General features: G+C 37.8%; 3 protein-coding genes across 4 annotated transcripts; 2 read left to right on the top strand and 1 right to left on the bottom strand.

Annotated features, from left to right (window-relative positions):
- Positions 1-986: 986 nt before the first annotated feature.
- LOC126762532 (B-cell lymphoma 6 protein homolog) lies at positions 987-7,790 on the top strand. Of its 2 annotated transcripts, none has more exons than XM_050479347.1 (6): positions 987-1,414; positions 3,811-3,926; positions 3,979-4,183; positions 4,250-5,604; positions 5,675-5,729; positions 5,798-7,790. In XM_050479347.1, exons 1-6 carry the CDS (start codon positions 1,262-1,264, stop codon positions 6,452-6,454), a joined length of 2,541 nt encoding a protein of 846 aa, XP_050335304.1. In that variant the 5' UTR covers positions 987-1,261; the 3' UTR covers positions 6,455-7,790. The 2 variants fall into 2 exon arrangements, with proteins under 2 accessions (XP_050335304.1, XP_050335303.1); XM_050479346.1 differs by having other exon boundaries at positions 4,244-5,604.
- Positions 7,791-8,805: 1,015 nt separating this feature from the next.
- LOC126761658 (actin-interacting protein 1) lies at positions 8,806-15,976 on the bottom strand. The gene is made up of 8 exons (XM_050478011.1): positions 15,766-15,976; positions 15,171-15,292; positions 13,746-13,836; positions 11,121-11,384; positions 10,460-11,058; positions 9,931-10,386; positions 9,719-9,869; positions 8,806-9,649 (listed from the first exon to the last, which is right to left on the bottom strand). Exons 1-8 carry the CDS (start codon positions 15,797-15,799, stop codon positions 9,540-9,542), a joined length of 1,827 nt encoding a protein of 608 aa, XP_050333968.1. The 5' UTR covers positions 15,800-15,976; the 3' UTR covers positions 8,806-9,539.
- A 734-nt stretch (positions 15,977-16,710) lies between these two features.
- LOC126761030 (GPN-loop GTPase 2) lies at positions 16,711-17,823 on the top strand. Its single transcript, XM_050476911.1, has one exon. It carries the CDS (start codon positions 16,779-16,781, stop codon positions 17,694-17,696), a length of 918 nt encoding a protein of 305 aa, XP_050332868.1. The 5' UTR covers positions 16,711-16,778; the 3' UTR covers positions 17,697-17,823.
- Positions 17,824-24,806: the final 6,983 nt, after the last annotated feature.

Raw genomic sequence — 24,806 nt, 5'->3', positions numbered from 1 at the left:
CTCAACCACCTGCGCTCTGAGGAAATAAGGCTATGCTTATTCTCCACATTCACTCAGCTTTCCTCCACCGCGCTCTTTCACTCTCACTTGATTTCACAGTACTTGGACAATGCTCTCTGCTTAGGCACCACTCCTCTCACTAACCGCTCACTTAGGCAAATCATTCATCAAGCGACGCTGCGATCGGTTTATTTTTGTTTACAATTTCGTTTGTTTTCGAAACAAGTGTCCCAAAATTAAAACAATAAAAACGCCACAATCAAAATAAACACGAATAATGGGCGAACGACCAAAGCAACTATCAAAACAAATACAACAATTAAAATGCAATACACAAATTTAGGAGGAAAATGAGTATGCGAGTGTGCGCTTTGTTTATGTGTGTGTTTTTTGAAGTCTAATTCTTATGTTTTTTTGTTCGGCACACATACATACATACACCAGCGCTAAGTTAAGCCGCGAGATAAATTTGCGCTGACAGCGATGAGCCATCGGTGGCGTATTGAAACGACACGCACACGCAGACAACGCTGCAGCTGGTGAACGCCAGTGGCAGACGGACATGCAGACCTTGCTGACGAAGACGAAACGCTGACAACGTCGACAGGCGGAAAGGCGACGACGACAGTGACGATGTTGCCGTTGTGGTTGTGTCGTGCTGCCGCTCATAGAAGTGTGTTTGGACGGCGATAATTACGTTGAGCTGCAGCAAACACATACAATTACCGTTATGTTGTTGCGTGTCAGTGTTGAGTGTGTCGAGCGTTTGTGCTGTGTACTGCATATGTGTGGCTTTTTGCTTTGGCCCATAAAAATGGAAAAACAGAAGATTTAGGCAAATGAAATGTGAGAGAAAAAAATATTACACACACATGCATATATGCATTCATAAGCATATGTATATGTATGTAAATACAAATAGCAAAAGGTGTGAAATGACTACTTTTACAAATGACTTTTGTTTACAATTTCAGCAATAAATTATATTTATATTATATTTGTTTCTGTGTTCAACGTGAGTTAAGAAAAAAGACTGTGTGATTTAGTAAGAACGAGGGTGAAAATAAAAAAAAGTGTGAAATTAAGTAAAGCACTAATTTTTGTATGAATTCTTAATGATTTATTATCAATTTTACAATTAAAGTAGTAATTGAGAACTTACGGAAGTAATCTACCAAACAAACAATCGTGCTTGTGTGTACAGAAAAACCAAAATTTATGTTGTTTTAAACTGAGTGTTCGTTTGCATCTCGTTTGGATTATGGAAAATGTTACTGCGACCGCAACAGCAGCCACCATACGACAGCAACAACAACAATTACAACAGCATCAACAGTTGCAGCAACACCATCAAGAGCAACAGCAACAACATGAACATCAGCAGCAATTTTGCTTGCGTTGGCACAATCATCAGGTAAATAAGTTAATAGAAATATTCAAAACCAAGAAAAATATAGTAAAAATCAGTAATAAACATTTTTTTATACAAGCACTCGATTTTGATCGGTCCGTTTATATGACAGCTATAGGCTATAGTGAACCGATAAAAAGAATTTGTTTGGAAATTATAGTATTATCTTAAAAAATAATCCATGACAAATTTCGTGAAGCTATCTTTTCAAATAAAAATGTTTTCATACAAGGACTTTATTTTGATCGCTCAGTTTGTATGGCAGCTATATGCTAAAATGGTACGATTTGGAAAATTTCTTCAGATGTTTTAACTTTATTTTAAACAATACTTCTTACCAAATTTCATATGGATATCTAATCAAATAAAAAAGTTTTTCATACAATGACTGAATTTTGGCAAAATGATCTCGCATGACAGCTATATAATAAAGTAGTACGATCTAGAAAATTTCTTGAAATATTTTAGCGTTTCTTTAGAAAATAATCTGTGCTAAATTTTGTAAAGCTTGAAGCTCTTGTCAAATAAAAAAGTTTTCCATACAAGGATTTCATTTTGATCGATCACTTTGTATGGCAGCTATACCCTATATTCGTCCGATATTTACAATTCCAAAAAATTTATTGGTTCTTGCGGTGAACAAATCGTGTGCGAAATTTCAGATCGATATCTCGAAAACTAAGTTAACAGATATGGCTAATTTGATTCTGATCACACTTTTACAAACTTTGTGACAAACCCACCCTTCAGGGTTATTAAATATTGTATTTATTTTTGAATGCTCATAAGACGTTCACTTGCGCCTGTTAAGAAAACTCCGACTAGGAAAAGTCTTTCTGCGATCTTTCTGATACCCAAAACATCCAAATATAAAGCAATAGCAAAAATGTTACTATTCCCAGAAAGAGTGCAGATACGAAAATAGAATTTCTAAAATTGCCTCAAAATCGTCTTCGCAGCAGAAAAGGTACAGCAAATGTGACTCGCACGCGCCCTGCTGTCAATAAAACATTCCTTGCACTTTTCCGCTTCACAAAGCAGCACACATTTCAGGCAAAAACACATTGGGGTCCGGAAGAGATATGGACAACAGCAACTGACAGGCCGGCAAGCAGACGAGCAAATGAATGCAAAATAAAACAAATTGCATACATTAATTACAACAAAAACATGAATGCAACTCAATGCAAAAGACAACAAAACAAACGAAATGTCAAAAGTGGAACTAACGGCTCATTGAAATAAGCCGCGCCATTGCTAATGCAAACAGAAATTTATAAATATAAGCGTGTGTGCGTATGCACACATGTGTATGTGTGTGTGCTTTGGTTGTAGGTAAGGAAGAAATTCTTTGGATTTTGGCAATTGCACGAAACGTTCAATTATTTGGAAAAATGTTTTCCCGTATTAATGTATGTGTATTTATACATTAGAGCGGGCCGATTTTCAGGAGGTCAAAAACAGAAAAAACCACAAATGCGGAAAATGTTTTACGGATTATTCTGAACAACTTTGCTCAAAGGATTATGAGATTAAAACCTGTGCTATTTTTAAGGCGAAATTTTTAGGGATTATAATAATTTGAATATCAGTTTTTGAGATATTCGAATGAAATTTAATACGTACATAGGTACATTTTGATATTCTACTGATCATTTGTCGGAATCGGTAATATCAGAAAAATACATATCTTTCATTCGCTTCAAAAATGGCTGGCACGAAACTGGTACCCTTAATATTTTAGGTAAACTAGAACATTTCCCGCACACACGATTTTGTAGAAAAAAATCGAGCCGCTCTATTATGCATATATGTACGTATAGCCTAGCGCTACTTCAAACGGTTTATTTGAAAAAAATGTCACCAATGACTAAGTTTTTCCGCTATAGACCCACGCGGCTGAAAAGTGGCGTGTGGACACCTAAATTTAGGCAAGCCAGGCGGAAAATAAAAAAACAACTTGGGCTGCACTAAAGCTGTAATACCCTTCACAACTAGAGAAATGTTTCTTATAAGAACTTGATTTTGACGGTTGGACGGACGGAAAGAAGGAGATGCCATGGACAGATAAATATGGCTATATCGACTCAGCCCGTCCCGTTAATTATTTATACATACTTTATAGGGTCCCTGACGTTTCATTTTGGGTTTTAAAAACATTGTGACAAAATTAAAATACCCTTTTCAAAGTATAAAGAATTGATACTTTCGAAATTTAGAAAGCTCGCAATGAAAAATCCTCTCTAGAGTGCTCAGAGTTTTGAATTTACCCATGTAGGAATAGCTGTCTTTGTAATACCTTATTTTTAGATTTCATCTCAACAGGAATTGGACGCTATGACTCAACGAGTGTTAGTCTCACACTGTCCTAATATTTATATACCTTCTTTTCTTTGCAGACCAGTCTTCTGAGCACACTGCCAGTGCTATTGGATCAATCACATCTGACTGATGTCACCATCTCGGCCGAGGGGCGTACTTTGCGTGCGCACAGAGTTGTGCTCAGCGCATGCAGGTAACAAACATCAAGCGCAAAACTAACTTACATTAATGCCATATTTTCACAGCACTTTCTTTCTGGAGCTCTTTCGTACACTGGACACCACCAGCCATCCAATTATTATTATACCCGGCGCTTCGTTTGCAGCAATCGTGGCGCTACTCACATTCATGTACTCCGGTGAGGTTAATGTGTATGAAGAGCAGATACCGATGTTGCTTAATCTGGCAGAGACTTTAGGCATTAAAGGGTTGGCAGATGTGCAAAATAATGTGAGTGTGCGCAATTTTTTTTTCCAAACAAATTTTATTAATTTTAAATGTTTTATGAAGTTACAGAAAGCAAATAGACGCGCTGCAACAGCACCACCGGCGCCACCACCTCCCGCGCATGACTTCTTGGACGCCTTACGTAAAGAAGAGACGGACACACCGCCTACGCCACCCTCCCCACCAGCAGCACCAATGACTTCTATGGCACCGCCCACGTTGCCACCACCTTTAGCCTCCACCGTACCACCGCCAAGCGCGCAGTTACCTTTACTCTCCGCCGCCACAGTGCCGAACGCATTCAATTCAACGCTACTCGGCAGCAAGCTTCCCACACCGCTGGAGAGCTTGTTTCTCAAGTCCTTGCAGTTTTATCCGAACTTGCTGCCGCAGCCACTAAATTTCTCACAAACAGCGCTGAATAAGACAAATGAATTGCTGGCTAAATACCAACAGCAATGCAACAGTTTGTACCAGGATGCGCTGAGTTTATCCGCCAAGGAGACTTCACCAGCATACGCCGCTGATGACTATGCTCCAACTGGTCAGGTGTTTAGTGGCGCGTTGGATGAGGCTGCCGTTGGTTATGGCGCTGCTAAGCGTTTCTGTTTGGGTGAAAAACAGCGCACATTGAGCTTATCAACGGCGCAGGCGCAAATGACGCATCTACATTATCCGCATCAACAGCCACATGTACCGTCACCACAAGCGCACATGCAACACACATTAACACATACACAAACGAGTTCACCACAACAAAAAGACATCAAACGTATTGATAAGATTGTCGAAAATTTACGGAAAACGCCAACAGTCGGCGAAAGTGGCTTGTTGGGCACAAGCTGTGCGCCGCAGTCACTTCAGCAGCAGCGTCAATCACCGCTACAACAGCACCAAAGCCTACATGGTCAACTCCAGACGCCGTCGCTGAGCGTGAAGACGTCATTGGGCGGTAACTACACGCCTACCTTGCAATCACCACATTTGAGTGGGCACAAATCCACCTGGTCTTTGTCTGCGACAGCTACTTGCGGTACGACGCAGAGTCAATTACAGCAGCAGCACCAACAACACGCACACGCTATGCCTTATTTGAGCGCAGAGGAGCAAGTGGCCAAGCTGCAGCAGCAAATCGATCAGTTTGCTAGCTGTAGCCGCAGCGCTGCACCAACTGCAACCACAGCAATAGGCGCCGGTAGTAGTGAGCATAAAGGTAACGCGCAGTCCGATACGCTGACTACACAGACAGAGAAGCCACCTACTGGCTCCGCACATACGGCGCATACGTCCAATGCGCCGAACACAAGTCCACAGCAGAAACCACCGTCCAATTCGAAGTTGTATGCGACTTGCTTCATATGCCACAAACAACTCAGCAATCAATACAACTTGCGTGTACATCTAGAAACCCATCAGAATGTACGGTGAGTTAGACTATTCGTGTATATCGTTAGTTGATATTTTTGTTTATCATGCATTTTTCTGCTTCAACAGTTATGCTTGTAATGTGTGCTCGCATGTGTCGCGCAGTAAGGACGCTTTGCGTAAGGTAAGTATTACTAACTATCTTTCAGTTTAATGTCACAAATCTCAATTTTATATTTTTTTCTTCATAAGCACGTCTCTTACCGTCATCCCGGCGCGCCCTCACCCTGCGAATCGGAAGCGCGTCGCAAACGTGCCTCTAAAGCGGCCAATGCGTCACCGCCGGTCATTACCGTCACCACGCCAACAAGTGCTGGTAATTCAAGCAGCGGCAGCGCGACACCCACCTCACCCGCCGCTGCTGTCAGTGCACCATTTCAATTGAATCCCCTCAATACGATTGCCACGTCAGCTGCGGGCACAACGGCCACCTCAAGCGGCACTGGCGGCAGTACGTCTGCTTTGGACGCGGAAGCGCAAATGGTGGCGGCAGCACAATTGAGTTCCGCGTATATGTTTCTACCAAATCAATTTCACTTAGCGGCTGCAGCAGCTGCTGCAGCACAACAACAGCAACAACAACAACAATTGCATAATGCCATAGATGCTACGAATACAGCAGCAGGGGTTGCAGCTTTAAGTTTTGCCACAACTTCGGCAACATCTGCGCCAACTACCACGACTGCAGCGAATGGTGAAGATAGTGCTGCCGGCTTATTGGCAGGCGGTATGCATATAAAACGTGAACCCAGTCCAACTATAAGCAGTCCAGGGGTGAGGCAACAAATTAACAGCAATAATAATAGCCTTAGCGGCGGAACGGATATGAGTCCAACAAATATGCCTTAATAAAAGTGTTTGCAGTACATACTTTAAGACACACTAAACACTTTTTAGCGCACTTTTTCCACCACTTACTAACTTATTTCTATCTATGTTAATTATGTCACAATTTTATTAGCATTATTATTGCTTATTTAGTAGTTAAAAAGCGGCTATTAGACATAAGTCCTTTAAAGACCTTTGATTTCCGTCAATCCCATCGTTAGCCCCGGCTGTGATAATTAGTGAAAACCGTTTAACTTAATTATTTTATTGAAGTTTATGTTATAACTTTTAGTTATATTTATAGAAAATAGCAATCACTTAGCACCTACATAAGTATCGCCACTGACATTCGAACAGTTGTCACTGTTTGTTGAAATGTTTGCAGTTTTCAAAGTCAAATATTAGTACATCATAGGCTAGATTACTTAAACTTTGCAGTTTTCAAAGTAAAATATCAGTAAATCATAGGCTAGATTGCTTAATGCCAGACTTTCCACAAGAATTTAAGTTATATAGATTTGAGCGCAACAATAAAGCAGCACTTACCGATATTTTGCCCAATTTGCTTTGCAGCCTACGAGTAGCATAACAAACACTTGTGGATTTGGTTATTAACTCACTATCTTTCACATTATTTCTGTAAACACTTTATATACACCACTTTTAATTACCAAAAAGCACCGTAAATGTGCTAAAACTCCACTTTTGCACACTTCTAACAGAGAAATTAGCACTTGGGCCAAACTGCTTTGCCACTTCTTAATGGCAGCATGCTTCCTTATGAAACAGTAGAAACACATTGTGCACTCTATACGTACACACTTCTTCTATTTACGATTTCACATAATTAATTTGTTAAAAAATACACTTTAGACACTTTTAGCAAAGAAATTAACAACTTGTGCAAATCTGTAGCGGCGCCTTCCAAAGGCGTGTGCTGGCAGCAGGCACACATGCTTATTGGCGTTATTTCTTCACTACATTTCATAATATATCTACTTATTTGCAATTAATACACTACACTTTGTTTGTTAATACACACCGCACATTAAATGAAACATATTTTCTCACTTTTAACAACAAATTAACACTTTTCTAAGTACATTGCAGAAGTAACGCCTTTTGACAGCTAAAGGAAGCGGAAAACTGTAAATTAAAACAGTGCTGCCATACGAGCAAGTGGTGACATTTAATTCGTCAGGGTAGCATTTTCATTATAAAAATTAGTTTAAATGTGCTGAATTTGTTTTAAATTATTAATTTTGATTTTTTTTGTTTTTGTTTGTTTTAATAAGCGAAAACCCTTACATATTATTGGAGGTTTTTTTGGTTAGAAATCATAATCACTTTTCTGACAATAAATTAATGACAACAAATTTTAATTAAAAAAATTATAATAAAATAGTTAAATTATTTTTATTTTGCTATATTAATTAATAATATTTTTAAACTTATTTATTTAAATACTTTTCAATACTAACCATTATTTTCTAAAAATTGTCATTCAATTGTTATTGCAAGCGCAATTATACGGAAAGACATTTAAGGTAATAAATTTGTACATCTACACAGCCATACAACACATCTACAGATGTATATATGTATGTATTTGAATAACACATACATATTAAATAGGCTTCACAAAATTACTCTAAATTAGACTGTAAGTTAAAAAGGCACATTTTATACAAAAAAAAATGACTTTTATACACAAACAACACACACAAAAAGACAAAATAAATTTATTTAATATTTTAAATTTTATATAAAATTAGACATGTTTAATAAAAATATGAATTTAAAAAAAGGTGTTTAATTTAAAAAGGGGCATATTTTTGTAACCGTAAATGAGAGTATGGGGAATAAAGTAAATATATACGTATGTATATTAATTATATTATTAATTTAATAGATTCAAAAATAAATTTCACCTCAACTAGTTGAGAGTTCCTGCCATGCAAATTTTCGTAGTCATGTGTATGACCTTATGTTTTTGAGTAAGTGATCCTAAATGTATGCAACGAGTATATTTGAATTTACTGTTATAGACTAGGATGAGACCAGGCTACGTTGTAACCAACACTAGTGACCGAAGTGGTCCAAATATATGAAAAAATATAGTTAAAATTATATTGCGATGCCATAGGACTTGACCACCGTTGGTCCAACGCTGGATAACATAGGTCCACCTACCAAACTAGTGGCACAAGTTGGCTCTGGCTCTATAAAGTGATTCTCGCTCCTCGATGTGATATGTTTTGGCAGCCACAAGGTGACTTCAGCGGAAGCTGGCTACCAGCTAGCTCCAATTAAACCATTTTTAAAGACCAATCAAATTTTTTTTTAAAGAATTTCAATATTGAAACAGAAAATTTTAATTTTTTGCAAAATATTTTCTTTATTTTAGTTTACGTACGCCTGCGCGACAATATTTTTACAAAATTTCACGCAATATCATTTTTTTATTTTATATAATAATGCAAAATAAATAGTTGTATATGTTTTACAAAGATGTTATATAAATGAAATTTTACACATTTATTCCTACACGACGTTAATGTAAATTATAAGATAATTGAATGATAGATGACTGGCTGCCTAAGGGTTAAGACCAAAGGGTTAAACAATCATACAAAGTACGGGGTCAGTAAATTGCTGTTTTTCCGAAAATAAAGTACATAATATCTTGTACAAATTAATACAAATACAACAAGCTTGTTAAACATACTACGTTTAGCAAACAAAAAATAAAAAACAGACTGTCACTATAGAACTTAATTAGGGGTGGCAGAAATAATAATACATTTTTTTGGCAGCTGATAAGTTAGTTGTTACAAATGGGCGCGTTTGATTACATGTTGGTGTTGCCGGTGGCATATTGAGGACCGACGACGGTAGTACTATTCAGCAAAGCTGCGTTTGTGTAGAAAAATGCATAGAAAAATCTTTGGAGCCGATGAACGACTTGCTACTGCTAAAGTATATACTTTTTAGAAACATTATAAAAGTAAACAAAGCAAACGGCGGCTAAAGTGTGGTGGTTAGTCATAATCTATTAAAGTAGTCGTTGCGTTTTTCCACTCCTCCTTAATTTTAAGTTTTCAACTTAAATAGTTTCAACTTCCCATACTTTGGTATTGCAATCTTGACCAGTAGAGATCACAGTGTTGTTGTCCAACCAGACTAAGCGTGTAATTTGTGATTGAGGATGAGCATCTGCACAAAAATAATAAAAATAAAAACAATTTTAGCTTGGCTTACAAAACTTAAAGAAGAAACGCTTACTTTTAATGATGGTGTGCTTGGCCGGATTGGCTACAGACCAAATAATAATGGTAGTATCCAACGAACCACTGGCAACCAAAAGTGAATTTGGTGACCAAGCCACTGTATTGACACGCGCATTGTGGAAGCCCCATTCCTTGTTGTGCGCAAGCTAAAACAAGAATATGAAATCAACAGCTGTTACATAATTTCCTATCCTCTCATTTACTCACATTATACTCTTCGACGGCATAGAGTATGACTTTGCGATTCGCATCGCAAGCAACCAAATACTTATTGTCTGGCGAGTAAGAGCAATCGGTTACCGGTCCCAAGTGCTGCAGCTCGATTTTCTCTTCCAACGTGGTGCCCTTCAGCGTGTACACATGCACCTTGTGATCGTCGCCGGTCACTGCTACATCCAATGTTTCCGGGTTGGCAGAAATCGAGCTTGCCTCATATTTGATTGGTAGTGAGAAGACCTTTTTATTGTCCTGTACAAGTGTCAGTTCTTTGACGCAAGCGAGTGCTATTATGTTTTCGTTGCGGAAAATCGCTAAACCGCGTGGTTGGCAATTGAGTTTGACAACGTAATCGGTGTAGCTGTTGCTTTCAACGCTTATTTGGCGCAGGCTGTCATCGATGCCGCAGGTGTAGACGAAATCGCCCCAGGCGACAATGCCGTTGATCTGCAAATAAAAAAAAAAAAAATAATAACAAATTAAATTTTATGCAACAAATATTTGTAACGTATGAATTTACCTGATTGCCATGCCCGGTGCCACCAATGCGGTCATTCACACCACTACCGGAGTTCCAGTTCGTTACCACGCCATCGTGGCTGCCCGTATAGATGGTGCTGCGATCATCGCTCAAACCGAGCACAGTGATTGGCTTATTATGACCCTTAATCACACGCAGTGGCTTCGATGGGTCCTCGACATTCAAATAGCTAATGTTACCCGACAACGATACGGTGAGCAAATGTTCGCCTTGCCATAGGCAAGAAACTTGTTGATCATCAACGGTGGTACCCATTACGAACTCGGTGACCAATTCGCGTGTTTCCACATTCCACAAGCGGCAAGTCTTATCACCGGAGCAGGTAAGCAATTGTGTGCTATCGGGTTTCCATGCCACAGCATAGACGCCACCCTTATGTGCAGGACTACCGAATTCACCAATCAAATCGGAGGTGGCGCCATCGTACAGGAAGACTTTGCCATCGAAACCGGCCGAAGCGAAATATTTACCGTTAGGTGAATAGCGTACAGCCTGTACGAAACGCGAATGCTCCTGTTTGGTCATTTTGAATTTAAAAGGTGGACCTTCGAAGATGCCAATGGTGTTATCTTCGCTGCCTGTATATAAAATATATTATTAAAAATGAATAATTGATAAAAAAATCAGTTGCGGTTTTTACCGGTAACAATACGGAAGGGGCGTGCTGGACGAAAATCGCAAGAATTGATCGGTTTCGATTGACCGCTAATTTCACCGACCGAAGTGCCGGTTTCAGTCATGAAAACATGTCCGAAACGTTCACGACCCTCACCGACAATAACAATACGCTGATTGTCTTGCGACCAGGCGATGTCCTTAATAGGACCGCCAATTGGTTGGTATTCACACTTCAGGATGTGTTCCTTGTTCACGGTATCCCAAATGCGTATTTTGCCGGAGGCGTCTGTGAAGAAAAAATCGAAAAAAAAATCATTTGAAAAAGTTTAGAGGTTAGGTTTATAAGAAAACTTATAAAATACTACTTTTAACATTACTTGCGTGTTTTAAATTTGTAAAATATTTGTTTGTTTGCTATTAGCTATGCGCTTGTTATCTACCTAGCAGAAAACGGCGTCACTGATAACTGCGTTATCGCGTATATAAAATAATCGAAAATGCAAAAATATTTTTTATCGCTCATTTAGGGCTTTTAATCTTGCATTACGCTTCAAAGCGGCAAACAAAACCAAATATGGCTCTAACTGCAGTTCTAGGAAAATAAATAACATGGTTTTCAACGATCAGTTTATATGACAGTTATACGTTGTAGTAGCCCGATCTCTACAATTTCTTCAGAGATGGTGCTGTTCATTTGCACAATAATCTGTGCGGAATTTCGTGAATATACCTCATTAAATAAAAAAATTTTCCATACAGTTTGTATGGCAAATATATGCTATATTGGTCCGATATCGGCGATTCCGACAAATTAGCAGCTTCTTAGGGAGAAAGGGATTTGCCCAAAATTTCAGATCGATATCTCATAAACAGTTTGCATATATACAGTCAGTCGGGCATGGTTAAATCGACTCAGCTCGTCATGCTGATCATTTATAGATTTCCAGGGTATAATTAATCAGCAATCAAACATTACGAGAAGACTACGTACATATATATACATACATGTATCTATGCAAGCTTGTGCAATCGCTCCAAGTATATGTATATGCATGAGCTAGTGTATCATCTACCCAGTCTTTTTGTCTTTGCTTTTAATGTTTGTTCTCATACTCAACTATGTTTAACAAAAACGTTAACTAAATACTTAACTGTAAAATTGCAATAAAAAGAAAATTATGAATGAATATGGGTAGTAAAATCGTTGTATGCTTGAGCGCATATTAAACCTTTGGGGGGAAAAAATATAGAAAGTAGCTAAATAAATAAAACACGAACGGTACAACAACCGCTGAGCTGCGCGTCAATGACTCACTCATCAACAAAAACCCGCGTTTCAAGCACAACAAAGATAAAGCAGCCAATCGAAAGCATCATCAGTAAAAGAATGGTGGCTGTTGTTTCTGTGCTACGATTCAAAACGGCGACGTCTAAGTGCCGCTGCGACGTTGTTACATACAGACATCAACAACTGTTATGTGTAAGCATGGATAGCAAGCGTTTTATGCTGGTTAAGCGCAGTAATGCAAGTGCTAGCTATGAAAATATAAAAGCAATGTAATTAAAAGGCCAGCAGTTGCGATAATACCAGCAGCAGCATAGATCTTGAAGCGAAGCACATAAATCCGGCACAAATAAATGGACAATATGAGCATTTTATTTTATTTAAAGTTATTGTAGCGACATAGCATTCACTAAATCGGTGAATAATCATTTGTAGAGCTGTAGTAACAAAATACTAAATACTTTCAACAAAATTCAAGAAGAGAAAGGCTGACTTGGTAATGATTAGGCGTTGAAAAGTTTAAACAAAAGTAGCAAATGTGCTTATGAGAGCGTAACGACTGCTACAACAACGAAAATTAAGATAAAAAGTCGCACAAAACAACGAGTTTACATACAAACAATACTAAAGTAACTGTGAATTTCAACGATATACATATGTACATATGTATGCATTTATTGTTGCAAATTATTGAAATTTTTAGTATAGATAAAGAAGAAATGATATAAATATGTGGTTTAAAGCGACAATTGAAACTGATTTTGACTTTTTATCATTATCGCAATAGCATTTATAATTTATTAACTTCTATGCACGATTTCACGCTATGAAGGCATAATAAAATTGCAAAAAAAATATTTTCTCAATCTAACTTTTATCAGCATTCAGGTATATGCTTACATTTGCCGATACAAGCGTGAGTCACACACATATTTTGGTGTTAAAATTATAATTACGAAATCAAATGCCAGCAGTATAACCCAAATAAGGTGTTAACCAAGCGAAGTTGCACATTAATTATGTATAAGCAGACTATGTAGCAGATATCAAAGCAAATTGTAAAAAAAATGCTTGAGAAACAAAAATAAAGTAAATGACACAACGAAATGTATAATCATAAAACTGGATATTTGCTATCAACATTTATAAACTCATTTTTATTATTTCTGTTTAATGATTAATGCGGCTGTGATGCTTTCAAACCAAATGGCATTTGATGGGTATTTTTAGCACATACACATAGTATGTATATAAACTGCACTAAGCTAACAAATACACATTACAATAGCTACTATTACACTAACAATGAAAGTATAATGTGTATATAGAAACGTGTGTATAATTTTATCTGTATGTACTTACCGCCAGATGCAATGTAGAAGCCACTTGGCGAATATTTGGCCACATTGACGGCGCACGAATGCTCCGTGTAGACATCAGCGATGGCTGGATTCTGCCGGCGACAATCAGTGCATATAACCGTAGCAGTTTCGAGGAAAAGCACACAAAAATAAAATTTAACAACAACAACAAATGTTGTCAGTGGAAAATTTGTTGGTTGATAGAATTGGACAAATGGACCGGCAATTTTTGGTGTATATACAGGCATTGGTTGGTTGTATGATTGCGTGTGCATCCAAAAGCAGTCCGCACATTTCATTTTAATTTTAGGCCAAAATAAATGTGTGTGCATGTGTTGGCAAATCGGAGCAAATAAAATTAACGTTGAAAAATTGACGATGACAATGTGTTTGTTGTTGTATACAATTTTTGTTTGCAAGACGTTAACAGCCGATGTGCAGGAATCGAAGAAAAGCATGAAAGTAGAATGAAAGGATTTTGAATAAATAGAATATTTTAATATATTTAGTATTTAAAACATAAATATAGGTACAAATTATTACGAAATCTTACTAGAAAAGTTTTATTAAAACAAGTTCTTATATGAAAAACTATTTATTTGAACAGAAGAGAAGAGAAATTGGATTATTTTTCAAGTTATGCTATAGTTTGGAAGAAATTTTCTAGATGGGACCACTATATCATAACTGCCAAACAAGCTGAATGATAAAAAACAAGTTCTTGTATGTAAAGGGTTATTCAAAGTTCTTTCTTTTTAATATTATTTTCATTAAATGCATACAGTAAAAACATCTATTTTTCCCGTTCTCTATATATGACTTATTTACACCAAAAATATTTTTCGTTAAACAAAATTTGAATTTTCTAGCGATGAGCATTTGTCCACGATGTGCGTGGGATTTACTGAAATCACATTTATTTATATACACATACATGTATGTAAATAAATTGTATATATTCACTATGTGCATATACTCTTTTCCCAAAAATGTTTTGTTTTTCTTTGTGTTGCCTGTATTCTTACTTCTAGCCTTACTGCAGATGAAGATAATTTGTTAAAAATAGAAGAAACAAACAAATGAAACCGGGAACACCATTGGAATAAGTGTTGGAACACTTTTCTGCTTGGCAGCGAAGCGTTTAATAAATTTTCATTTGAATGCAGCTGCCAGAAGACAAAAATAAACATTAAACACATAGGCGCAATGGGGAACACTAAATTTGAGATGGGTGTCGGAATAGTAAAGTGCTTGAGCATACATAAGCGTAGGTATATAATGAAAATTTTAGAAGGTATAAATGTATTTGTTGATAGAAGACAGACATATGTACCAATAATTAAAATCTAAACGTTAAGCTAATACATCATATATGTATAAACTAGTAGTAGCCAATAAAATATCTGAATTGAAATATTCAACTCACCTCAATATTTCTAATAATCACAGAATTTCCATTAGTGTAGAGGAAATTCTTACCTTTAGGATCGCCACCCAATACAATAGGTTGGCCACGTTGGGTGCGTGGCAAGGTGGCATATATGAATTCTGTATGTGAAAAGCGCAATGATAAATAATTAAACACAGTTTATTTAAGTATTTCATTGTTTATGTGTACATATGTGCTATAATTAAATTGTATGAACAGCGGGCGCTCAACAGGAAGTGGCATATTCATAAATGTACAAAACACAAGCACAGTGATACACACACGTATATATATATTTGCTCATTTGTTGTCGAAGGATAGCGAGGGGAGACAAATTATAGTAGCAAAAGCCGGCTATATGTCTATTTATCACTCGCATACAAATAAAATTGTTGTAAGTAATTCACTGCTTCCGCTTTATGTTCGTAAACGTATTTGCATTAATTTTTGTCCATATAAGCACATATAGTGCTTCATCGAAACATGTTGTTGTTGTCGCCGATATAGCCCCCCATTCACCGATTGCGCCCACTGACTCATACTTTTTTCGCTTTATATATTTTTTTCAGCAAAATATAACCGGCCAACTCACTATTTTGATACGCTGGCTTTTGAGGTTGTGCCATTGCTGCTCTTTTGAAACACTAAACTTCGTTTTATTTACTGCACTTTATAAAAACTAAAACTGCTCTTTGTTAGAAAAATTATATTTATAAGCTACTATTTTGTTGTAAAAGAATTGATACCACCAAAATCAGACCGAACAAAAGTGAATTAAATTATTCGCCTTGCCACAGTGCAGTGTTGCCGAAGACTGATTGAATTCTATGTGAAGCAGAGTTGCCTGACGAGAACTCTCAACAGAAAACGACAAAATAATAAATAAAATAAAACGGCCTTAATTTGATGCAACTACTTGCCGACAGATGTCGCAGATCTCACATTGAAAGACGAAATTTTGACTTCCATTCTAAACAGTTTATTTATTGTTTAATAAAACAAAACATTATTTTAGTTGACAATATAGTGAGCTCAAAAATAAAAACATAAATCCCTTTCGATGTCCTCCAATATCAAGAAAACATTGCATCATATATATACGTTTTCGGTTTGGTCTAAACAGACTAACTCACAAAAAACTGTTAATCATTAGAATACCTCAGACTAGAACTAAAGAGCCATAACTTAAGTGAATTGTTAACAAATGTAACACATTCTAACATTAAAAACTTTATTAAATTTATATGTAAATTAAATATCTATTTTGAAGTTTGATAATGTAATACAATTAGTTTAGTAGATGTATTTAATAAGTTATGAAACTGATGGTATTAGGCGCCAATTCTGATACTTTTTGTATCGTTAAGTTTTAATTGTATTTTGCTTTTCATTAATAATAATAATAATAAAAATAACAATTAATAAAAATCTATAGATCCTACTTCCAATAGTCTCCTCCGTCTAATTTACATTCGGAACGCTTCCTATTGAAAACTGACTGTCAGCTGTTTTTGACACATTGATATGTTTACAAATTTGTAAACAAACTATTGCCAATATCATTTGCTGCACTAATTTCTTATCCTGTCAATATTTTGTTTGAAAATGTTGCAAACACCTGCGGTGAAGTTCGTGAATCCACGTTATGGACAACTGATCATTGGTCCACCTGGTTCTGGTAAAACTACATATTGTCATCACGCTTACAACTTCTACAAAGAGCTGGGACGTGAAGTCGGCGTGGTCAATCTTGATCCAGCGAACGAGAATATGGAATATAAGCCAATAATCGATGTAATGCAACTTATCACAGTAGAAGATGTAATGGAACAATATCACTTGGGTCCAAACGGTTCACTAATGTACTGTGCAGAGTTTTTAGAAGCACATCTCGAAGATTGGTTTCTACCAGAGTTGCGCAAGGCAGCGGCAACGTGCAACTACTTTCTATTTGACTGCCCGGGACAAGTAGAATTATATACACATCATACTGCTATGGCGGCCATATTCGCGCGCCTGCAAAAGGAAGGCTACCACTTGGTTACAGTAAATCTCATCGACTCACATTACTGCTCTGAGCCAACGAAATTTGTTTCAACACTGCTGCTCGCCTTGAATATGATGTTGCGTATGGGCTTACCGCATGTGAATGTTCTCTCAAAAGCCGATCTCTTGCGCAAACATGAATCAAAATTGCAATTTAATTTAGATTACTATACAGACGTATTGGATTTGAAGTATTTATTAGAGTCACTAGACGATACACCAACAATGAAAAAATACCGCAAATTAAACGAAGCAATCTGCTCGATGGTGGAGGATTATGCATTGGTGTCATTTCAACTACTCAATGCGCGCAGCACAGCGAGTTTGCTACGTTTACGGAATCACATAGATAAGGCTAACGGTTATATTTATAAGGCAGGCGAAGAGACGGCGGTGAATGCGTTGATGGCATGTGCAGTAGGTGCGGAAGCTGAGTCCATGCGGCAAGCACATGATATTGATCCGTATGTTACATGAGTTGGATGTTCTTGAAAATTTTAATATAAAAATAAAAAATAATGAATTTTTCAACAAAAGTAGTATGATAATAAACAAAGTGGATTCAAGAAATATTGAAGTTAACACAAATCCAAATTTCAGTATATGTATCAGGGTGCTTATTTGGTGTATTTGTAAGTTGTGTGTTCCACTGCAAGTTCGTGTTTTACATAATTTAGTTTCAAACTAGAAAATTTGTTTTTAAATTTGTCAGCGCCTTCCAATCAAAAACCGTTTAACATTCGTTGCAACGTAATAAACAGGAAAACACAACCATTAAATGTAATCAAGCCCAAGCACGTCAAAAAGACAAGCTAGTGACTGCAAGACATACAATGTAAATATGTGCTTTTGGACACATAAACACAGGCGCGTTTCAGTAAGTTTTAGCAGCAATCAACCCAACAATATTTCTTACAAAAAAAGCACAAACACATTAGTAAGGTGTGGAAGTAAGCACGGCTATACGAGCAGCTACGTCTTAAGTTGCAGAGAAGTCAGTAGTAGTTACATATTTACAAATGTAAATGCTTACACACATACACGTATGGCAGAAAATGCATGTTTAAGCCTTGAACAAGTTGCATTACAACAGGACACACCTTTCAGCGAGTTGACTTGCATGCATCCAACCGTCAGGCGGCGTCAAGTCTTTGAAGCCACACGCCATCGCTTACACTTTGTTTTGCCGGGCACATTATCATTTGTAAAATCAAGCACCACCAGCGTCATAATAACAATAAAATGGGCAATATGACTCGTTGCCGACTTTAACAAAGGAAGTGGCCAATGACGTGCATAAAAACACACACACACATACCAACATGCGACACACACAACGCTAAAAAACATGGCAGGTTAAACCCTTTCATTGACTTGGCTTGTCGTCGTTGAATCTCTGCACCTGACAGTGACTTAAGCTGTCTTTCACAATGCATATTTATGAACACTGTCTGCGCCTTCATGCGCCATACTTATGTGCATGTATATGTAAATGTGTGTGTGCATATAAATAGCTTCCATCACGCAATTTGGTTATTAAATCCTTGTTGCACATTCAACTCAGCCCTCCAGCTATGCATCAAGTTTATCCACCTGTCGCCTGTTTGATTCACATTCATTGCATTAAACCCGATATTTAAATGTAATACAACAAATACACCAACAACATTAGTACTATGTGTATATGTAATAAGGGGCGTTGTACATTCATGTCGGGGGTAAAGTGCATAAATATTATTTAAGTGGCAAATAAAAGTTGAACAACTCAACGTATAAAATTGCAACATTTCTTAATTGCGCAACATTACAAGCGGCCGAAGGCATGTCACACACTTGCATATTTGCGCTTTTTGCTGCTTTTACATATAAGCACTGTACATACATATATGTGTATGCATGTGTAATTGTGGGTTTGTGTACGTGTATTTGCTTATGCAAATGCAGTTTGCTGTACTTAATGAAATAAACACTGACACGTTCAAGTATTTTGCTGGCGCAAAGTGTGCGCCTGGCAATATGCAATGTTTTTGATAACTGCAAAAAGCGCCAAATATTAAAGCTGCGTGTGCAGATTTGAAAGCAAAAGAAGAAAAAAAAAAACGGCACCGAAGCTATAATACCCTTTACAGCTCCATTTCTTATAGTATAAAAGATATTATAAGATTTTTAACGATTAGTTTATACTGTATGCCAATAGCTATATGCTATAATGCTTCGATCTGCACAATTTGCTCGGATATTGTAGCTTTGCCTTGGACAATAATCGATACCAAATTTTGTGAAGATATGGCAGCTGTATGCTATAGTTAACCGATCTGAACAATTTCTTCGGAGATTACATTGTTGCTTTAGAAAATCGTCTATACCAAATTTTGTGAAGATACCACGTCAAATAAAAAAGTTTTCCATACAAGAACTTGATTCCGATCGTTCAGTTTGTATGGCAGCTATATGCTATAGTGATCCGATATCTGCAATTCCGATAAATGAGCAGCTTCTTAGGGAGAAAGGGATCTGCGCAAAATTTCAGATCGATATCTTAAAAACTTAATGGCAAGTTCGGACATGTCTAAACCGAGTCGGCTAATTATGCTGATGATAAAGTTAAATCCAGTCAACGAAGTAAATTTGGTCCTCCCTGATGTATTATTAAGATTCAACCAACTGTAATCAGGTATAATACAAATATAGCAAGTGCGGTTAGCCCATACAGCTGAAGAGAAGTCTTTCAAGGTCACAAATGAGTATTGGCGGTCTAAAACGTGAGACTGAACTTTGGTTGGAATATAAATCCACGACATATATGTATGTACATACATAGAGCAGTAGTTGTTTACCCGACAAAGATCACTGGTATCAGGCGAGGTTTTGTGGATATAAGAAGAAGAAAGCACTGTAGAAGCGCAGGTATTACGTGATCACTGATTTCAAGCGACTCCTCCTTGTTGTTGTAGCGGCAGAATTCTGACGAGTTGACTGTCCTTGGCCGGATAAAAATACCGTCCGTTCCGATTACGTAGACCCGACTGTCCTCCGATTGGACCGCTCTGCTATATGGTGCATGGAGGATGACAAAATCTGATGAGTCTGCGTTACGAGAACGGTTCTGCGGAAGATTTAATGTAATGACAATGGCGAATACCGCAGTCGATGGACGATGAGCTGTACGAGATGTATGTCGACATTGACATTGTTCGGCGTATTAAGAGACAGCGGGTAAGCTGGCTACGTCATGTCGTCCGAATGGATGAAACAGTCCGGCAATGTGAGTGTTCGACGCAGTACCCGCCGGAGGAAGCAGAGGAAGAGGAAAAACTCCATTCCGTTGGAAAGAACAGGTGCAGAAGGATCTGGCTACACTTGGAATCTCCAATTGGCGAAGTGATTAGATGTTTGACCGTCAAAATAAATGTTTTAACGGACTGCTTGAGCTGGATTTATATACACTAATACAAGTCGCAAGAACCCATCTAAGTCTTTTCCTTAGTGAAAGCCGTTTATCACGTCACAACTCAACTGAATTAAGGGGCTAATAAACCCATAAACCTGCGCCACACTCCAAATTTGCATGTCAGAGCAATTATAAAGAGATTTGAAAACAAAACCCCGCTTAAAAAAGCGTTGGCAATTCATAAACGAGCCGAACCGCTGACGTCTTATGAAACCATACAAGCTGAAATGAACTGCCGCTCGCCGCATTGGCTTTGCTTGCCTCCTTGAACTCACAACCGAGTTGTAGAAAGACTTCCGGCTCAGCCAACTCATGACATAATTAATGAAAATTAATTAAAAGCATAAATTTCGCACTTAGCCGTTGGCGGTTTTGCAAATAACTTGGTAAACAACGCAGGATATGCAACAACAAAAAGCAAGCAAAAAACACTAAAACAAAACAACAATACTCATAAGCAATAACAATAGCAAATTGTTGCAACGCATGACTAACGACGACAACATTTCCTTCGAAGCGACGGCGAGGAAGCAGACGAAGAAGAAGACGGTAATGAAGAAAAGTGCGCATGAAAGAGTGTGAGAGTCTAAAACGAAGAATGTGGAGTGTGTTGGAGCGCAGTTATAGGTTTATATGGAAGCCGTAATGCACTAATCTAATAAACACATACTAGCGCACATAGCCACCATACATATGTACACACATACATACACGGTAGACACATAAAAAGCTCAGGCGCCTAAAAGTCAACTATAAAAAATCTTATTTATGCCGCAAATACGCCGGTGCGCACACACAGTTGCATACGAGCACACACATGCAAAGACACTTCCTTGTTGGTTTGTTTGTATGCACATAGGTACGTGGTTCCGGTTGGCTTTTCCTGCACCTGCATAGTTGAGTTGACATAACGACTTGGCCTGTTTGCCATTTGCAATTACGCATTAATTCTAAAACATCACCCAAAGCACCAGCCTCAGCGCCGCCCCACAAGCATAATCGACTGTGCATGACTTTTCTATGGGTTTCTTGTTGTTGTTGCTGTTGTTAGTGCAGTTGCACGGCATATTGCACTGCCGTTGTGCTTAGATGGGAGGTAAAACAAAAATTGCATGTGGAAATTGTTCGCATTCAAATGCTAACGCACACAGCGGCGCAAAAAACACAGGCAAATTACAAAACTAACAACAAGCGTTGTCGCCGCCAACGCCAACGCCAACGACGACGATGACGACAACATTAATTTATTTAGTGCACTTTATGACTAAACACGAACCGCACCAAACCACAAATGCACGTTGCAGTAACCCACGCTGGGTTGGCGATTGTTGTTGTAAATTTTGCTGTTGCTGTTTTTGTAATGTTTGTTATTTTTGTTGTTATTGTAAATTTTGTTGTTTTTTTGTAATGTTTGTTGTTTTTGTTAATATTCTAAATTTTGTTGTTGTTGTTGTCGAATATGTTGCTGTTTTTGTATAATTTGTTGCTTTTGTATAATTTGTGGTTTTTGTATTTTTTGTTTTTGCTTTTATATAGTTTGTTTGTTTTTGTATTGTTGTTGTTTTCGCAATATTTGTTGTTGCCTTGCTGCACTGGTGGCTTGAGCGACGCAAATTACAATACTGCATACCTGGTTGTTGCCTGTGTGCTGTCCAACTAACCGAACAACAATCCACAGCGCGACATATTGCTGGGTCAGAGATGCGGGACCGACGCACAGTGGTGTGCTTCGCACGAAATTTAAAGAGACAATAAAGTGGAATGCCTAAATAAAGAGCATTGAGTTATAAAGATCTCTGCTAATGTCAGATTTTTCTATGTTAGATCTTTACTAAGCCATCGTAACTTTCTGGTGCCATGTCTGTCTCCTTTAAAGCCATATTCGGAACTCGGTTTTGATGAACTTGCGCAAAACGCGCTCTAGCTCTTTTACTCTGTGATTTCTGATCTCAAGTCTGACGGACTTTATTTACAGATTTTCATATTCGAAATTTTAGAATCTTCCAGCGCTTCGTAGTAATTTGATGAACTTGCGCAAAAGCTTATGGGTTAACTCAACTCTCTCTAACTTGAATCGGAATTAAGAGCTTGCATGGAAAACTTCTTTATTTGACAAGATATCCTCACGAAATTTGGCATGGATTTTTATCCAAGGCAACGGTGCTATCTCCGAAGAAATAGTTGAGATCGGAATACCATAGCATATAGCTGTCATACAAACTGAACGATCGAAATCAAGTGCTTGTATAGAAAACTTTTTCGTTTGACGAGATATCTTCACGAAATTTGGCACATGTTATTGCCTACAACAACGGTGCAATCTCCGAAGAAATAGTTTACATCGGATCACTATGGCATATAGCTGTCATACAAACTGAATGATCGGAATTAAGAGCTTGCATGGAAAACTTCTTTATTTGACGAGATATCCTCACGAAATTCGGCATGGATTTTTATCCAAGACAACAGTGCAATCTCCGTAGAAATAGTTGAGATCAGAACACCATAGCATATAACTGTCATACAAACTGAACGATCGAAATCAAGTGCTTGTATAGAAAACTTTTTCGTTTGACGAGATATCTTCACGAAATTTGGCACATGTTATTGCCTACAACAACGGTGCAATCTTCGAAGAAATAGTTCAGATCGGATCACTATGGCATATAGCTGCGATACAAACACATATCACAAATACGAAACACAGTGCCACACGCATATAATCACATTTAAAATGTGCCTACTATCGTGCCGTTTGTTGTTGCCATCATTACCTCCGTTGTCGTCGTAGCAGTTGTTGTTGCCATTAAAACAATGGAAACCTGTTGGCATTCGGTACTAACTGCAACAAAGGGTAAATATGCAGTTGTAAAACAAGAAGCAAGGCAAGTGAACAGAACAGCAGGTAAGCACCAACAGTCTAGTCTGAAGCCAAAGCAAATGAATCCTTTTACTCCACCAGTTGCACGTTGCAAGCTAGCCACCTAATCCCACACCACGCCAACTTGCTTGCCGCACTCATGCATTGTTGCCTTGGCATTTCCGTTTGGTTTGCTTGTTTTCGCATTTTTCTTCACGTAGTCGCCCACTTATGCGCACTCAGTGGGGTACCCTCAAGCTTATATACTTACGTAGTTGTGGTCTTACGTGCTTACATATTTCATATTTACTGAACTTACACACTTAACCGATTGCTTACGTACTTATACCGTTACCTTGTTGCGTGTGCGTTTTCTTCTGGATTTTAATTTTTTGCTGCCTACTGCTTCGTTAGTATACACGAGTGGGCGACAAGCAGCATTGTGATTTTTTATTGCAATTGCTGCGCTCACTTATTGTTGTTGTTTTTTTGCAGCAAGTTTACCAATGAGTATACTTACTGTTACAACTAAGCGCCATTGTTCATTTGCCTCGCGGGAAATGTGCAGTTGTATGCATGTGTGTTCCCATTTATATGTCCGTGCCTGTATTTATGGCTTTTATCATTTGCCATGACTTCGCCTTGGCTATTAAATGCAGTGTTGCTCCATTTGGCGCATGTATGTCACTTGTTGTGCCACTTGCACTCCTTCCAACCCGCCACCACCATCGCCGTGTTCGCTTTGCATTTCTTAATTTGTGCTTTTCCAAGCGCTGCCGTGGCGCTTACCCGCTACCCTCGCATTTGCACCGTTGCTTCCTTGTTCGCCTGCATTTGTCAGCTGCACTGTTTTTTCGCCAGATAAAACACATTATCATAAATTATAATTAAAATTTATATGTCGACATCATAGGTGGTCGGGTTTGTGGGTATGTCGGGTTATATTATCACACACACTGCACGGTTGTTATTTTTTCTGATTTTTTGCTTCAGCTAAAGTGAGTGGGGTTTCATTGTGGGGTCACCCATTTTGCTCTTGGCTCCCAGTTGTGTATTTGAAATATGTTTATTGTGATATTTTTAATTGTCGGCTAAATAGCAGAAATTACTCATTAGCTACCAGATAGCGAGGGGGTTACACGCGTGTAGTTATTATTTATCGATAAGAAATTTTTGCAAAGGAATTCGAGAAAACACAATAATCTCAGTATGGCCTTGATTTGGTGCTATTTCTTCTTCTTCTCCTATCCTCTGATGTGGACTTTAAGTCTGCTGG

This window comes from Bactrocera neohumeralis, chromosome 6 (assembly GCF_024586455.1).
Source record: "Bactrocera neohumeralis isolate Rockhampton chromosome 6, APGP_CSIRO_Bneo_wtdbg2-racon-allhic-juicebox.fasta_v2, whole genome shotgun sequence".
NCBI classification, from domain to species: Eukaryota; Metazoa; Arthropoda; class Insecta; order Diptera; family Tephritidae; genus Bactrocera; species Bactrocera neohumeralis.
The sequence above is the reverse complement of the archived record's forward strand: the minus strand, read 5'-3'. Positions and strand labels throughout refer to the sequence as shown.